The sequence below is a fragment of the Heterocephalus glaber genome, unplaced genomic scaffold (genome assembly GCF_053883595.1).
Source record: "Heterocephalus glaber isolate CG9 unplaced genomic scaffold, H.glaber_assembly_v1.0 deba00001504, whole genome shotgun sequence".
NCBI classification, from domain to species: domain Eukaryota; kingdom Metazoa; phylum Chordata; class Mammalia; order Rodentia; family Bathyergidae; genus Heterocephalus; species Heterocephalus glaber.
The window spans coordinates 28308530-28327519 of NW_028258324.1; the positions used below are offsets into that span (position 1 = coordinate 28308530).

The 18990-nt window shown below is 35.6% G+C and overlaps 2 protein-coding genes across 20 annotated transcripts in view; one reads left to right on the plus strand and one right to left on the minus strand.

Moving 5' to 3' along the window:
- Nucleotides 1–4504, plus strand: part of Med12l (mediator complex subunit 12L) — a 314799-nt gene extending 310295 nt beyond the window's left edge. For all 14 annotated transcript variants that reach the window (XM_087186351.1, XM_021253159.2, XM_087186356.1 and 11 more), the window contains one exon: nt 562–4504. In XM_087186351.1, coding sequence (XP_087042477.1) covers nt 562–614 — 53 coding nt within the window. In that variant the 3' untranslated portion in view covers nt 615–4504. The remainder of the gene's footprint in view (nt 1–561) is intronic.
- A 1-nt stretch (nt 4505) lies between these two features.
- The window catches only part of Igsf10 (immunoglobulin superfamily member 10), a 30063-nt gene continuing 15578 nt past the window's right edge, over nt 4506–18990 (minus strand). For 5 of the 6 annotated variants that reach the window (XM_087186346.1, XM_087186345.1, XM_087186348.1 and 2 more), the window contains 2 exons: nt 17970–18870; nt 4506–6441 (listed from right to left, as the gene is read on the minus strand). In XM_087186346.1, the coding sequence (XP_087042472.1) occupies nt 4533–6441; nt 17970–18870 (2810 nt within the window). In that variant the 3' untranslated portion in view covers nt 4506–4532. The remainder of the gene's footprint in view (nt 6442–17969; nt 18871–18990) is intronic. The other variant, XM_087186349.1, reaches the window with a different exon arrangement.

The window sequence follows — 18990 nt, forward strand, 5'->3', positions numbered from 1 at the left end:
TCTCTGTGTGCCTGTGCATATATGTATGCATGCATATGTGTGTAGGTGCACACTTGAGCAACCCGGACATTCATAGCATCTACTCTTGTACACACATGTGCTCTTGCATAGTTTTCTTATATATCTTATGGCCATTTGTAGGTAATTGGTGAGTTACAAGATAATTTTCACCAACTACAATGTCATTGGTAACACAGAATTTCTGACTTGCTTCTGTAAACCTTTTGAGAACTTTGAATGTTTTATGAAACTTTCAGTTAATACATTAATACTGAGTTATCTCTTAGTTTAGAGACCCTTTGGGTGGGCCGGTCACCCTAATCCTAAGGCCTTATGTTGGTAGGTATGGGATTCTCTTGTGGAATGACCCCCTCTACAGAGTAAATTTAGTGACAATGCTTGAATCGTGCCACCAGGACCTTTCAGGATTAGGATTCTACTATGGCCAATTGGTCTGTTCCCCTGTACCCAAGGCTGTTACTGAGCAGTGACAAGAGTTAAGCATTTATTTGTGGCATAATTTTACATTTAATTTTATTTGAATTTATTTTTTCTCATTAGGTAATCAGCCACAGCAAGGAGTGGCTCCCTATGGACATTCTTCACACTTCTGAATCTGGAGGAGAAGACACGCAGTTTTATGTTTGCACTGAAAAATAGAAAATCAAATTTAATTTATTAGTCATCCTGGAAATGTCCCTTTGGTCTTTTAGTTCTTTGATATTTTCCCATATTTTATGCTAAATTTCATACAAAGGTATTTAAATGAAAAGTAAAAGAGAAACTGTGGTTTAATTTTGTCACATTCAACTTTAAAGTAGGTTTTAAAAGGTGGATCATGCAGGCCTAATCCAAGAAGAATATGGTAGCAGACCTTTTGAAATTGGTGCTTTTTTTCTTTGATTATTATATTTAGAGAAGAATGAATTATGGTGGGTTTAAATATTTATGTGTTCATTAATGGTGAAGTTTTTATTTTTTATTTTTCTTAACATACTGTGGTGAACCAAACTACTGATTTGAAAGTCATGTCAGGTCTTGACAGGAACAGGACCCATTTATTCTGCATTCACCTGTGATGGTGAAATGAACATTTATTTGCATCACTCTAATTTGAAATATTTGTAACTTCATAAGCACTTTATAAACTTTGTTCTTATTTATATAGGACTTTCCTTTTGTTGTGGTCAAAAGGTGCTGAAACAGATTGTTGCTTAGTACCTAAACTTCTTCAACCAAGGCGTCTGTGAGAACCACCCTAAGAAATGTGGAAACATATTAGAAGTAACTGCACTTGAATTTGTTATCAGTGACAAGATCATTGGCCAGAGTCTTTGTGAAGGTACAACATGTAATCCTAAAGGCCCAGAAGAATCATGGAATTGTTCTATTTATTTACTGCCAGTTTTGGCAAAATGACTCTGTCCATAAGGTTCTCCAGAACTTTATGCCAACTTCAGAAAAAAAGAAAAAAATCCTGCAGCTGCCCTGAGATTCTACAGTGCTCAAACTGGACATAGTTTCCAGAGACTCTGGCACTAAAGTCCAGAAGGCTCTGATTTTCATAAAAGGTGTATTTGCTGTTTATTTTGTATGGTAAGTATTTGCTATTTTGAATTTAAATATTCCTGTGTCAGTCTTGGTTGTGTATTACATATACCGTATTTATAAATTGGTGCAAAAAGCACAAGTAAAGTAAATTATACATCAAATTTATTATAAAGACATAGTAACTATTTTAACTTTGTTCAAGTATGTGGTAATTTGCTCCTATTAGAGTAAAAAAATACAGTAAATTATCAGTTTGTGTAACTTAAGAGTATTCCATATAATATTTTTTTAGATTTAGATGCATAAAATTTTGAATGTGAAAACTGCAGGGCATTTTAAAACATGTGGGGGATATTTTCCCATGTTCTGTGTTAATTCATTTTCTTTTATATAATTTTACTTGTAATGTAGTTAGGCATACTGTGAATAGATTTGTCTATAATGAGCAAACCATGTAGATCTACCTTTTTTGAAATGTAGCTAGGGCAACTTTAGTAGATAATTTCTTTTGCAAATCATCATACAAGTAATTTATATCTCCCTAGGTGAGTTACTCATTGCAAAGTTTGACTCATGCAAATGACCTCAAATACATGTCAGGTTACTTTGCTGTGGCAACATCCATGTGAACTGCTTTGTACACTGTGAAAATATTTCACTCCAGCCTGCTCATTTTGTGTTTACTCTGGGCTGGAAAAGACTTTGCCAAAACATTAAAGACTATTCTTTTCACTAAATTAATATTCTATCTGCTTTCAGAAAATGCGTCTTTTAAGTTTCAGCTGTATATCAGCATTTTATTCTCTCAAGAATCATCCTTATAGTTCATGAAGTTAATTTACTTCAAAGTAATATGACTCATTGGCAGAACAACCGAAAAGTGAATGTTGCGCCTAGTGAACAAGTCATGTCCTGTCCTTGTTGGTTTCCAGAATTATTGGTATTTAAAATGCCATTTTTCAGTTTGAACCACATATCTTTTTAGCTCAATATTGCGAACAGCAGTAATACTGTTTCAAGAATGAGTGTTATAATTGCATAGCATTTGTATGCACTTTACATTTTGCAGGAGTTAATTTATTAATCATTTTGCACATAAAAGCTATGGAATATACTTTTGTTGTTTTGTACTTTCTTTTTTTAAGGTGAAGAAGCTAAGTCATAGCAAAACCTGTAACTCTGAGTTGCTAAGGAAGGCTTAGAAAAACACCTAGAGCTATTTTTCCCCAGCGCATTATAAGGAAAGTAACTGGAATTTTTAATATATTCATCATATTGCCTCCCACTTAATTCTCTATCCTGAGAGGTTTTTTTTGTTTTCTTTTCTAGTGAATGCAGTAATTTGCATTAAAGTGATCACAAGGCAAAACTTTGTAGCAATATCTGGTAATTTGTTTGGTGAGTTGCAGAGAGGAAATTTTCTTAGAATAAAATGGAGACCCCAGATCCCCTGAAAGATAAGACCTTCAAATCTATTGGAGTTACACCTATTGTAATTCCTGGATATAAGAATCCCTTACACCAGTGGTCATGAACCTATGGCGCCCATGCTACAGTGGGCTGTTGGTTGTCATTGAAAGCTCTAAGGTTTGCCATCACTGCCTTAGGAATAGTACCTGATTACACTGTAGGCTATTTCTAAACAGGGTTGCTTTTGTTGTTTCATTTACCTGTTTTTGGTCCAGAAATAGAAGGGGATCACTTTACAATGAGAATTCTTTGATGTCTTGCAGCCATAGGGTAGTAAGATTAGTAGCAATCAGGTCACCTCTCAGACGGGGCTGGCTGAAAGTTGGTATGATGCAAACACATTGAAAGGAGTTCTCCCTTGTATCTTAAATGATTGACAGGGGCTAATAGAGCTCTCAGTTTTTGTGAACTGTGCTCTCTGAACAAAATTAGTTTTTCATTTATTTACAAGGCTATAATTTTAAAGTAATAGGTGAGTATTTGAACAAATGCTTGAGAAATTACACTGGAAAGATCCAGCCTCTAGAATTAGAAAAGATGTCTCCAAAATTGAATTAGGCATGTGCAATAAATAGTCAATTACAAAAAGCAGCATTTTGTAGGGATAATCAAAATTTAAATACAGTGAAACTTCATTATATGTAATAGGTCCAGACTCTCCCAAACATTTGTTCCGTGCATAAAGAATTATTACTTAATGAAATGAATGTTCACAAAGCAAAGATTTCTCCTCACAAAACTTTCTTTACACACAACTCCCAACCAGGAATGCCTGAGCTAGATTTTAAAGTTATAAAGGAGCTTCACTGTATTTTTAAAATGTTTTAATGGATATATTTAGACATAAGATGGAATCAGCTCCCTTTTCACATTTTATGATGTGTGGCTAAGTCGCTTTTTACATGTGGAAAAATTAGTCTGCATTTATTTTTAAATGCAGTTATTAAAACATTTTATATTCCCCATCAATGAAAATTTTTAATGTGAACAAATAATAAGTCATAATCAACAGTTCAGTTTTCGGTAGGTTTTAGGAAATATTTTTAAGCCAATGATAAACTATTTATAAATCAAGGTGGTAAATTTACATAAAGACTGCAAATTTCATCTTTTCCACTGTCTCTGTTCTGAGTGCCATGCTTGTAACATTGATAGAAGATGGATACTAGGCAACTGGTAGTAAAAGAAAAACAAATGCCCATTTGTTACTGAAAAATTCAGGTGCATTATCCATTTGTTATTTTATTGTGGACCATTTTCTCTTAATGTTTGTTATTTGTTGGCAAAATAAAAGTGCCTTAAGTTAAAAGTTCATGTTGGGATCTATTAAAGAAATCAGTATGAGTTCATAATGCATTTATTTAGATGTCTTTTTTGCATGTCCATTGTAAATTTAATATTGTAAATGTATTCAAATTCATTTACATGCCTATGGCTGCCTTTGCTTAAACTTCTTCCAAAAAATAAACTGTTCAGATGTTGACTTTGTTCAATTTACATTTTATTTCATTTCATATAACTTGTACATAAGTTGTAGCATAATCACTGCCCAGTGGATTCTTTGCTATGCATTTGTATAACCCAGAATCTGAGGTCTGGGGATTCTGAATAACCAGGGTACCTTGTGGGTGAGGCACTTCACTTTCAAGGGTTCTCCTTTTACTTCCCCTTGGGAACAAGGAGTGGCCAGGCATCTCCCAGGTGATTTCTGGCTTGGGGATTCCCAGGGCCATACATTGGAGCTGAAAAGCCACTCCTGTCTTTGTGAGGATACTCCTGGGTGGGTGATTTGTGATTAGGGGAGAATAGGCCACAATCATTACTGGAATAGTAATGAGTGCATGACCAGCACTATTTTGAGCCTTACAAATATAATTTCCTCTGTCATAAGCTGTTGCTTTTTTAATAACTAAGGTACCATTTTCATGCAATATGTATTTCCCATTAATTTGAGGCCTGTCTATTACATAGCCACTTGGTGTAGTCCATTTAACATTTGGCTTAGGTATTCCATCAGATACACAATGCAGTGATAAGGACTCTCCACTGGTAATTTTTATTGTTCCTAATGCATATGTAAGAATAACTGGTTTCTGCCTAATCTCTAATATAATTAATTTCTCAATATATCCAACTTTATTTCTAGCTCCACACCGGTATTTTCCTGCATTATTTCGGGTTGTTTTATTGATGATAAAAGAACCATTGCTTGCTATGAGGTACTTAGAATTTTTTGGTTTGTTAGAAAATCGTGTGCCATTTGGTAGAATCCAGATTATTTCAGGCAGTGGATTACCATCAACAGAGCAATTCAATGTTGTGGACTTTCCAAGCTGGGCAACTACTTTTTCATTGAATGGATTTCTAAATGTTGGTCTTCTCAACATTTCTAGTACTTCTAATTGTACCACCAACACACTCTGTCCTCCCTCATTCCGAGCCACACAGACAAAATCAGCTGAATCTGAAAGCCTCAGGTTCCTAATTTCCAGTGTTCCATTTGTATAGACTTTAATTCTGCTTCCATAATATGGGGCTGTGAGGAAAATATTGTCTGGCATGATCCACATGATTTGAGGAGATGGTGTCCCTTCAGCTCTGCAGTCAAAGTGTTTTTTGGAGTGCCTCACAGCTGTGGCTTTAATAACAGTTTTGTTTGTATACAGACCATTGATTAGTGGAGGTTGTGAGACAACATCCAGTTTGTACATTTTGGTGTCATCCCCACCGGGGTTTTGGGCCACACATACATACTCTCCAGAATCAAGCAGTTTCACTTTGTTGATGGACAAAGACCCATTGGCATGAAATATGTACCTATCACTGGAGAATGAAATCATGTCCCTGGAAGGCAGCAACCAAAATATATTTGGTTTGGGTTCCCCAGTGACCTCACAGTCAAGAATGGGTGTGGCTCCAGCTTTGATTCTCATGGTTGTCCTGTAACCCTCCCTTATTCGTGGGGCAGCTGTTATAACTGTTAGGTGAACCTTCATTTCATCCTTTCCTAGGGTGTTCTGGGCATAGCAAGTATAATCTCCTTCTTCTGCAATCCCAACTTTGTTGAAATATAGGGTTCCATTATTGAAAAGTGTGTACCTTCTGGTCCTATGGCTGCTATCATCAGCTTGCATTGCATTGTTTATCATTGTTCCATCAGGCAAACTCCAGGATATCTCAGGCATTGGGGAGCCAGAAGCTTTGCAGTCGACTTGGAAATCTTTGCCATGGAGCACCTGTGTTTTGAAATGCTGCTTGTGGTCAATTTTGGCAGGCTTTAGCTTCAGGCTCACATGCATCAGGATCAGGTCATCTCCCATTTTGTTTCTTGCCACACATAAGTAGTCACCACCATCTTTTTCTGTTACTGAGCCAATAAACAGGGATCCATTTGGGTAGACATGGATTCGACTGCCCATTCTAAGGAGAAAAGAGACAGATTTGAGTGTGCAGCTGTTAGCAGTGGGAGAAGTTTTTTTTAAAAAGACTTTTAAAGGGCCGGGGATTTAGCTCAGTGGCACTGCGCCTGCCTCTAAAGCACAAGGTCTTGAGTTTGATCCTTGGTACTGGAAAACAAAGAAAGACTTTTAAAAATGACAGGTTATAAACTTACTGGGTGCAATATGATATAGAAGTTGTCTTGTTTTTATGAACTTAACTCCTCCAACCCTTACTCATACATATTCAAAAAAATTGTATATATTCAAGGTTTACAATGTGATGTTTTCATGCACATATGCACTGTAAAATACAGTCAAGCTCATTTGCCTATTTTATCACCTCATAGTTGCCTTTTTAGGTATGTGTGATACATGGGATTAGCTTTATGGACATTTTCTTAAGTTGTTGCAGTGAAAATTTAAATCAGTCCTAGCTTACTGTTTTTTAAACCATTTGCTGAAAGTTAAAATTATGTAGATATCGCAAGGACCCGAGTTCGGTCCCTGGTACCAAAATAAATAAATAAAAATAAATAAAAATAAAATTATGTAGATATAATTTAGTGCAAACAAGTGATATATCTCATGGACTTCAGATGAATCTCCTTTTTATGTGATTTTTAAAACACTTCAATGGCAAGAGTAATATTTTCTCATGGATTTCTAGACACTGTGACTTCCTTGACCATTCAAGGTATCAAACTGATGAGCCCACAAAAAATACCACTTTGTAAAAAGAAAAAAAACCTTTCATACAGATTTTAATATTGCCTGATTCTTTTCAAAAAGGTATTAGTAATAAAGCAATTATTCAGTCTTGATTATAAAGTGAGTTCTGTTTTCTTAAAAAGAGAGGATGTTAATTTAATAGTTACTCGAAACTCCCTACAACATCTCTCCTCGATAGGCAACTGTAAGATGATTGGTTTCTTTTTCTCCCTCGACTTTAATCACACAGCCTGCCATTACTGCATTTCACCACCAGATGGCAGAACATTCCTGATAAAATTAAATCTAGTTTTTCAGAAAGACCATTGGAAATTGAATTGATGCTAGAAATTGGATCAAGGAGACACATAGGTGAAACTCTATGTCCATGAAGTTTTTTTTTCCAACATGTGCCAAAACGTAGATGAAACTGAAAAGTGAGGATTCTCATAGCGTAACTGCTATGAAACTGCTAAACAAGTTAAATAACCTCGCATTATTTTTATTTTCTACCCAACATAAGTTTTTGGAAGTATTGTATATAATATTCTGGGAGGTGCTGCTTGTTTTTCTCTAGTGTGGAAGGAATTTCACACATAAATCAAGGTAAAATCTTCATAAAAGATGCATTAGTGAAACTGCTAGTTGCTTTGCACTAATTTTTAAAATCTTCAAGTATTTTCACAATTATGCAAATGAAAAACTGACAGATTTAATAATTTGACAGACTTAGTAACATGGCAGTCTGGTGTTTTTCACAGTGCTACACTTCCATTTGCTATTATCCTTTGCTAATGCATTCTAAAAGCATTAGTTATCAAACTGGGCCAAACATTAAAATCAGTTTAAAATACTGGTGCCTAGGTTCCATAAAATATTGGTGCCTGGAATGTCTGACTTAAATGGTGTGGGGTGTGGCCTGGGCATCAGTTATATTAAGGTTTGCTAGACAATTGGATCCACCCTAAACATGAGTTCTTAACATGATTCCCCTGTCACCTGTGTCAGAATTGTGTCAGTGGGACTGAATTTACGAAGCATGTTACCTAGCTTCACTTTTTAGAGTGATTCAATAGATCTGGCCAGGGATCCAGGATTTTATTATGTAACAACTTCCCTGGTTACTTAAGAACAGTTAAATTTGAAAATCAGCCTCAAATTTTAGTGTACGCCAAAATCACCCGAAGAGCTTTTAACACAGATTGTTAAAACAGAAGCAGGGGCTCTGATTTAACAAGTTTTGGGCAATGCTAATTATTATGCTTTGACAAGGTAATGACTATCCTTCTGCAACCACTGACTTACAGTGACAACTGTGCCTCCAAATCTGTTGCACTTGAAGAGAGTAATATATAAGAGCTACATGTGATGTAACAGCTGTTTCTTTTTGTAAAGATATTGAGAGAATTTACTTTTGAAAGAAGTTCTACCTGAGTTAAGTAAAATTCTTTATAAAAATGTAGATAGAATGCATCTAAGTTGAAGAGGTGTCTTATGTACCTCCTCTACCACAGAGAAGAACCAGGTAACAAAGGGAAAACTATATTTTGAGCAGAGTTATTGAGGAAGAATCTGAAAATGAGCAAAGAAGTGACAGGGGACCCAGAATAGCATGAGGAGTTCAAATGGCCGCCTAGAGAAAGGAACTAAGCAAATTGCAGCCTCAACCTCAGCCCCTTGGCCACAGAGGGAAAAGGTAGGAAAATGCCAGCAACCTCAAGCATAGCAGACTGGCAGTCCTGACCGCAGGAGAATTCCATGGTCCTTAATCTAACTTAGCTAGCTAGCTGGTCTAAGAGTGATTGCTCTGATTCAAAGAAGGAAACCATCCATCTTGCCCCCTTCATACAGACACACAAAACTTAAGCTGCTACAATAGCCCAAATACCATCTTGACATATTACAGCCACCCCTCTGACATATTCAGAGAAGTGTGGAACCTATGCATTCCTCATAAGAAAGAGAATCTTAAAAACAGCAATAGAAAAATGTCAATGGGCCTAGAGCAGATTTATCAGAACTATTAAAACACCAGGAGAGAGTGGGATGGTATATTGAAAATGCTGAAAGAAAAATACCTGTCAACCAAGAATACTATATGAAGCAAAACTATCAAAAAGGAAAAATTAAAGCCTACCTCAGATAATTAGAAACAGGAAATTCATCCCCACCAGACCAACACTACAAAAAAGTGCTCAAGGGATTCCCACATAAAAAGCAAAAAGATACCTATCATCATGAGAACATACTAATACTTAACATTTTACTGGAAAAATGGCTCCATGAAAGAGAAAGAGAAGACTTAAAATAACAAAAATCTGCCAAATTACAAAAATGAGGTGGAAAAGAAGAAACATAAAAATAAGCAGAATACAATTAAAGTGATACAAGAAAGTTCATATCAATAACATGATCTTAAAGGACCAATGAGTAAAGAAAATATAAAAGCAATTTTTAAATCTGCAGAAAAAAATGAAAATGACATCACAACATATTAGTTTCAATGAGACAGCAAATTCAGTACTGAGCAATAAATGTATATATAAAAAATAGGAAAATTTTCAATAACCCAACAAGATTTCAAAAAATGTTCCTTAAAGACTTAGAAAAGCAAAACAAACCAAACCCAAAACTAGTTGAAGGAAAGAAATAGGATTTACACAACAAAAAACAAATGAAACAAGTTTTTTGAAAGGATAAATTTAACAGACATTTAGCTATATTAAAAGGAAGGGGACAAGGGTGGGGGGAAGGACTCAATCAGAGGTGCAAAATGAGACATAATTTATAACATAAATACAAAGAATATAAGAGTATTGTGAACACTTATAGGCTAAAAACCTGAAAAACCCAGAAAAGGATAAATTTCAGAACACAGAAAACCTACCAAAGCTGAATCAAGAATAAGAGATACAAACATTAGTCATGAGGTTAAAATAGTATTTAAAAGTTTACCATCTTAAAAATTCTAGGACCTAATGGCTTCCTTGCAAAATTTTACAAAACACTAAGTTCAATTCTTCTTAAACTAATCTGGAAAATTTAAATGGAAGGAACTCTGCCAAAACCTTCACAAAGCCACACTACCCTGATAATAAAACCAGATAAAAAGAAAACTATAGACCCATATTCCTGATGAACACAGATAAAAAATTCTCAAGATGTTAACAGCAAACCACTTTCAACAGTTCATCAAAAAGATCATACACCATGATCAAGAGGGATTCATCCCGTGATGCAAGGGTGGTTTGAGCAAATCAACAAACATGATAAAAGACAGCAACAGAATCAAAGGCAAACACCACATGATCATCTCAGTAGATACACAAAAAAGCATTCAGTAAGATTCAATATACTTTCATCATAAGACCTCTCAAGAAATTATGAATAAAAGGAACATAGAATACTAAAGCATATATGAAAATCACAAACAATATCATATTGAACAGGGAAAAGCTGAAAGCATTTCCTCTGTGACCAGGAACAAGACAAAAATTCCATCTCTTAATATAGTCTTAGCAAGAGAAATTAGTCAAGAGAAAGAAAGGGCAGTCAAATTGGAAAGTAAGTTAAATTGTCCACACTTGCAGATGGCATGCCATGATTTTCTACATAGCAAAACAAATTCTTTACCAAAAGCTTTTGAAACTTACCAGTAAATTCAGTAAAGATACAAGAAACAAAACATACAAAAAGTAGTAGCATTTTTATATATTAATAATGAACTTGCTGATTAAAAAAAATCAAGAAAGAAATCCCATTCACAATAGCTACGAAAATATAATATTCAGTAATAAATTTAACCAAGGAAGTGAAAGGTTTCTACAATGAAAATTATGAAACACAAGAGCAATTTTATAGGACAGGAAAATGCAAAGATATCCCATGGGATATCTTGTGTGTGTCAGAGGAATTGATATTGTTAAAATGAACTTACTATCCAAAGTGATCTATAGACACAATACATCAAGATACTAATGGCTTTCTTCACAGAAATAGAAAAATATCCTGAAATGAATATGGAACTACAAAAGCTATAATAGTCAAGTCAAAGTGATTCTAAGAAGAAAAAAAAATTTTTTTTAAAGCTGGAGCCATCACAATATCTGACATCAAAACATACCACAAAGTTCTAGTAACCAAAATACTAAGGTACTGACATAGAAACAGATCTATGGGACAAAATAGAGAACCCCCAAAGCTATCTATGCTTGTAGAGCTAGCTGATTTTTTTACAACAGTGCCAAGAATATTCAGTGGAGAAAAGACAGGCTCTTCAACACAGAGTTGTGGCAAAATTGGATATATACATTTATAGAAGACTGAAACTAAATCTCTTCCTTAACCATATACAAAAATCAACTCAACATGGATCAAAGACCTAAGTGTCAGACCTGAAATACAAAATTAATACAAGAATACAAAGGGGAAACACTTCATGACATTAATGTAGGCAATGACTTTTTGGATAGGATCCCAAAGGCAAATGCAACAAATGTGAAAATAGACAAAAGGAATTATATCAAATTGAGAAGCTTCTGCATGACAAAAGAAATACCAGAATTAACAGACAACTTATTGAATGAGTGAATATATTTGCAAGCTATTCTTCCCACAGAAAATTGATATCTAGAATTTGTAAGGAATTCAACAAACTTGAACACTAAAATTATTTTAAAAGTTCAATTTAAAATGGGCTGAAGAGCTAAATGGGCACTTATTTTTAAAAGATATACAAATGGTCAACAAATATATGGAAAAAATGCTCAGGGTCATTAACCATCAGTAAAATGCACATCAGAACTATAGAGATATGAGCTCACCAAGATAGAGTGTTTGTCATCAAAAAGAAAAAACACCAGGTGCTGACAAGGATGCACAGAAAGGGAAACTGTTATACACTGACAGTGAAAATGTAAATTAGTACAGTCATTATGGAAAACTATATGGAGATCCCTTTAGAAACTAAAAATAGATCCAGCAATTTAAATACTGGATATATATTCAAACTAGATGAAATCATTATACAGAAAGATAATGTACACTATCGTTTTATTACAGCAGTATTCACAATAGCTAAAATATAGAACTAACTTTGATATGGATTGGTGTATGAATGGACAAAGAAAATGTGAATATAACAGAATACTACTTAGGAGGAACACACTTTTTTTTTTTTTTTTTTTTTGGTTCCAGGGATCGAACTGGGGTCCTTGTGCTTGCGTAGGAGGCGATGAAACCACTGAGCTAAATCCCTGGCCCAGAATACTACTTAGACATAAAAAAGAATGAGATCCTGGCATTTATAGCAACATAGATGGAACTACAGATCATTATGTTAAATGAAATCAACCAGAACAGAAAGATAAATACATATTGTTGTGTAAACTAAAAAGTTAATTTCATAGAATGTAGTGGAATCATGGGCCACAAGATACTGGGAAGTGCTGGCGAAAGAAAGGATAAAGAAGTTCACTACAGGATACTAAAACAGAGAAGAGGTGTCTTAATCACTTTTCTTATCACTGAGCCACAGTACTCAGCAGCCACAACTGAAAGGAGGATAGGTTTATTTGGCTCATATTTCAATCCATAGTTGGCTGATCCCAAGGCAGAATAGCATAGCAGAGAGAGAGCTGCTCATGTCATGGCAGCAGGGAAGCAGAGAGTCAGGGGAGAAGCTAGGAAGGGAAATATAACCCCCAGGTACTCCCACAATGAGCTACCTCTTCCAATTGGGCCCCACCTCCTAAAAGTAAGTCAGCTATATATGTCCCCTAAATCCAATCATCTTCCAAAAGCCCTACTCATGAGGCCCTTGGGGGATATCTAGATATAGACTATAACATTCTGTCCCATACCCTCAAAAGACTCATGTACATCCCATTAAGCAAAATAAATTTCTATAAGTTGTCAAAGTCCTAACAATTCTAACATTGCTGAAAATTTCAGGTCCCAAGTATCTGAGACTCAAGGCAAACACTTAGCTGCAAGCCCCTATAAAACTAGAAAGTTAAACACAGCTGACATATAGTGGTACAGGATAAACACTCACATTCTAAAAGGAAAAATAGGAGGATAGAAAGAAATCAGAACAAAGCAAGACTAAAAATCAGCAAGTTGAACATTAAATCCCAAAGTCCCATGTCCAGAACCCAGGGAAAGCTGTGACAAAAGGTAAACTCTAAGTGGCTTGGCTGTCCCTGTCCCTATGGCATTCTTGGTGGTTGTAGCTCTCATGGCCTTTGCTCACTCCTTCTGGCTGTCTACAAACATTTTACATTCCTAGCATCTCCAATTTTCTAAAGTCTCATTGCACTTTTGGTTACATTCTCACAGCCCCACACACTCCCATTCACAGGCACACTGCCAGACCTCCTAACTTTCTTCTGAAATCTGGGTGGAAGCCTCCATGACCCCATAACTCTTGCACTCTGCATGCCTGTAAAACCAGCACAACATAGATAGTGTCAAGGTCTGCTGCCCTCTTGAGCCCTAGCCAGGCCTCTTAAAATCATGGCTTTAGAGGCCTCTGAGAGCCTCAGTGGCTGAACTCTATGAAAGGAATTCTGGGAAACCAATTCCCTAGGTAGCCATTCTGGAACACAGTTCACCAGGCTCTCTTTTCATAGTAAAGTCACTTTGCAATTCTGAGCATGTGAAGGGTGAGGCCTTGCTGATTCCTGACATGCCCTTAAGTCATTTTTCCTGTTGTCCTGATTGATACCACTTGGCTACGTTTTCATCTTTTCAGTAACCAAGCTTTCCTTGGCCAAAACTTTGCTGGCTCTTCCTTTTTAGGGAAACTGAAAACTTTTCAAATGGGATTTTTGCTCCTGGTTCTTAATGTAGAATTGACTAAAAGCCCCTAAACATACTCATGCCCCAGCCTGAAAATGGGCTGCCTTGGAATTTTCCCTACCATATTAACTAGTCCACCATCCTTACTCTCAGTCTCTTGAAAAGTCTCAGGACATGAACAAAATTTAGACAGATTTTTCTCTCAGAGCACAACACACATGGCTGGAGTCCTACTGCCAATGGAGTCCTTGTTCCCAACTAAAACCTCCTGGGCCTGGTCTTTACCAGGATGCATGTCTGTTGGCATTCTGAGCCCTGACCAGAATCTCCCATCAGTTTCGGCTTAAAGCAGTCTAGGGCTGCTTCTTACGCTGACATCTCCAAACTTTTCCAAACTCCTATTGCAAGCCAGCTCCAAAGGCTTCTGAACTACAAGATGAAGTAGTATCACAGCAATGACCCCACTTCTCTGGTTCCAAAATCTATCTCAGTAATATCACTTGCTGATAGCACAAAATACCAAACACCCACAACTTCAGGAAGGAGAGATTTAGTTTGGTTCACATTTAGGCCATAGTCTGCTGGCACCAAGGCAAGAAGGCATGACAGAAATCCATAGAGGAAGAAAGCTGCTCATAGCATGCCAGACAGGAAGTCAAGAAATAAGGGAGGAGCTGGGGAGGGAGATACCCCTCCAGGCCACACCCCTAAGTGACCCGTGTTCTGGAGCCAGACCCCAACACCAAGTCAACTATAGGCCTCATAATCCACTTACCTTCCCAAGGTCCTACCTATAAGTACCTGAGGCTCTTGGAGGAATATCTAGATATAATAGGAAGAATTAGAGCTGGTTTTTCTATAGCACAGTAGGATAATTATTGGCTAAAACAATCTATAATATATTTCTAAACGATTAGATGAGCACAAAATTCCCAACACATAATGATTAATGTTTAAAGACATGAAAATGATTATTACTTTGATTTGATTAACACACACTGTATACATGTATTGAATTTCCATATATATCTCATAAAATGTACAAGTATTTGGGTCAACAAAAATAACATAAATATTTGTATATGTGTTATGTACATATATCAATTCCCCACAATAAATGCAGTTGCAATCATTATGTACTCCAAACATGTACTAATAAGAAATAAAAATCAGACAACTAAAATAATTTTTAAAAATGCAAAAGAAAACCTCAGCCTTTCAAAAGCATTGCTTTTCAAACTTTCTTTGCATATGATTCACCTGAATTTTTTTTTTAGAAGCTATATTTTTTAATGCAATATATGCTCATAAACATTCTAGACAGTATTTTAAATTATACAATCTTTCCAAAAAGAAAATATTCAACTAATGATAACATAGATAACTTTCAGTGTAAGTAAAACGTTACAAGATGTTAACATTAAAGTTATCATCAGCTTTTCCACAGCACAATGTACAGAAATGTGTGAGCTTCCTGTACGAAATAGAATAATCTTACTCTTGAGCCAGTCGTTCAATAACACGCTGGTAATCTTCCACTAGTTCCTGAAAGCTTTCTTCCAGTTGTTCATGTTGCATGCTTATTTCTATTTGGTTCATCTGGTTTGTCAATTCTTCTGGCGTGAGACATTTTCTCATCTTAGCAAGATCTCTCTGCTTTTTCTTATAAGGGCTGACCAGTCTTCTCTTAATATCCACCCTGTAGCTTCTGTATTGCTCAGCATCACTCATGTCAGTCACCAGCAGTTGAAGAATTTCATAAACCCATCTAGCATGTTGCTTATTTATTTTGAACTTCTGCTGTGCTTCTACTGCCATATCTTCATTGAATCCTTGCATTAATTTTTCCCAGGAAAAACAGGGCAAATCTTGACAATGATATATATTTTTTAAACAGTATGGATTCTGATTCAACAGTTTTGGGTGGAGCCTGACTTTAATAAGCTTCCAGGTCATAAGGAACAAAGTTCCAGAGGAAAGAAAAGAGTTTTGATGTGACACATAAGTCACATATGTGATGTTAAAAGTAAGGGAGGCAGACTATTTTCTGACTCTAAATTCAAACTTCTATTCCTTTGAAGTATGAGGATTAAGATTTTGGAGTTTTCTGTTTTGTTTTGCAGTAGAACTGCAGTTATTTTCTGTTGAGATATAAAAGCTTAATCTTTCCACTGCTCCAGATTAGAACTTTGAATTTAGATTGTAAAAATGAGAAATCTTCATCACAGCTATTATTAGTCTTACCTTTATGAGGTTACTTGCAATATAATCAGTGAAGTGTTCGTTTTCTATTTCCTTATAAAAAAAATAGGATACCGTACCTCTACTTGGCCAACAATAGCATCTACAATCTTAGACACACTTTTACCTGTTCCACAGTAAAACAATATTTCTATGTTCCACAAGTATTTTTCCAAAACAAAATATAAACAGCCTGCTACATTTCTTTGCTGTTTAATTCTAGAGAATTTGTTGGAGTATCTAGCCAATATTTATTCTGAGATGCTAATATGTGTTTTAGAACACTTAACAGATATCTTTTAGGTTTTTAAAGACATTGCCTTAATTCTTGATAAAAGATTTGTATTGTGAAAAATGGACTTAATGCTTAGTAAATGCCCAGATTATGGACCTGCCTTTACAACCTCAACTGTTACCTTTATCTATAATTCTCATAGTAAGTGTGAAATTTTCATACTTCTTGCACTGGTTTCTACATGAATAGTTAAATTTATATTCAAAAGTAAAAATAATAATGAATAGTCTTTAGGTAAAGGTGAATCATCCTCATGCTGTGGAGTTTATTTTACATGCATTAATTTAATAAGTGATAATTAATACTAACAAAATGCTTACTATATTTTGAAGGCAAGAAGAAAGGGCAGCCATTGTGAAATTAAATGCAAAAGCTGATAAATAATTCATTGAAAATATTAAGTGTCATAAATGGGCAGATGTGTAGTGGATTAAAAATACAAACATGGTTTCTAAAGTTCAAATTCCACAGCTCAACATTTAAAATTTTTAATATTAAACTAATTGTAATTTAACATTTAGGTAATTTTGATGATTTATTTGAACCTGAAAATTAACCTTTGCTTTTGAATTTAAAAATCATAAGTTAAATCTATTGATTTTATTTATTAAGAACTTATTGTGACACTAAGTAAAAATCTGTTCTTCAAGTTCTAAGCATAAGTATTAATTAATTCCTATTATGTATAATTTTTTCTACATGGATATTCTCTATTAATGAGAAACATAAAATCACAAATGCTCATTATCATATTTTTCTCCCACGTTTGGAAAATAATTGGACAAAATTCTCAAATAGCAAAAATTAATGACTCATAAGCTATAATTATTATTTTTCAAACTAGGACTTAATATATACAAAAATCAGCTATAAAATGAATATTAATATGCCTTTAAAAGAGCATATGAGAGAAAGTTGTGTGTATTTATATGTCTGACAACTTCAGGGAGATGCAGGTCTTGGATACATTTCACTTGGTGAAGATCTAATATTGTGACTTTTGTAAAGTGCTTTGCGACTTTAGGAGAGAAGAAATTACTTAGTAAAATAAAGCTTAATATGTCTAGTAGGAGACTCTGAAGAGTGAAATGGAGTGTGTTCCTCTAGAACTTCAACTGTGTCATGAAAATTTTCTCATATATAGATACTCTGAACACATTTACACAGTTCCCATTTTAAAACTGCCAAAAAGTATGGTGGCAAATGAAATTCTCACTTGTCTTGTATTTAACTATATAAACTCAAGAATTTGACCCTTAGAATTAACCATGTAAGAAGATTAATTTTTATATTCCAATGATCTCAAATGGTTTAGGTTTCCTTGGCAAGAGTTGCCTTTATGTTCAGTCTGTGTATCTTTAAAAATTGCTGTTAGCCTTGCTGTATCACCTTTTTCCATTTTGCAAATTGTATACAGCTAAACAGATAAAGCAGATAGTTTCATCACAAAGAAATGGGCTTACCTGTGCCACTGGTCAATAACAGCCTTGGATGGTAACCTCCAGATTATTTTGGGTTTGGGCTCTCCAGTAGCTGAGCAGTTCAGTAGCAATTTGTCCCCAAAATTCACCTCAGTCCATTTCTGAGAGGCAACTTTTATCTTGGGGATTGTCTCTTGCTCTTTTACTGTAAGAATCACCACCCTTCTCTCTGAGCCTGTGGAGCTGGTAGCAATACACTCATAAGTGCCCCTGTCTGCAGAAACTATGTTTCTTATATGCAGACTCCCATTTGAATACAGAAGCAACTTGGAATTAGTAAACTGCAATGGTTTTACTTCAGTGCCATCACAGAGGACCCAGTGAACAGTGGGCTGAGGACTTCCTTTTGCAGTGCAGGGCAGTGTCAAACTTTCACCCCAAATCCCTACCATGTCTTGCCTCTTTTGCTCTAGAATAACAGGAGGAGCTGCAATGACTTGTATTTTAACCAGCCACGAATCCTGGCCAGCTGGATTACTGGCCATGCATTTGTAAAAGCCACGGTCATAAATACTTAGATTATGGATGACCAGTGTTCCATCAGATGTTACCAGGGCCTGAGTCTTTCCCTGAGATGCTTCTGAGACCACCGTTTGGTTTGCAAGAATCCAGGAAATTGTAGGGCTAGGTCTCCCTTCCACTCTGCACTTCAGTTCCACAGTGCTTCCAGAATGAACTGTGATCTCTTTGGTATGTCTCTCCAGAATCCTTGGGGGATAGGAAACCACAGACAAGGTGACATGAAGGTGGTCTCTGCCGAAAGGATTGGATGCTGAGCACAGGTACTGTCCACGGTCCTGAATGCTGACCTTCTGGATGGACAGAGTGCCATTGGGGAGCACTTGGAACCGGCTACCTTGTTTCCTTTTAGACAGTTCAATTGCTGATGAAAAGAAAGAAATGTGTAGCCACAGGTCACCGAGATTTATATAGAAAATATGAAGTTATCTCTTTGTTAGGCTACTGTGAATAAATACATTCTAAAATCTAGTTTTCAGGTTGC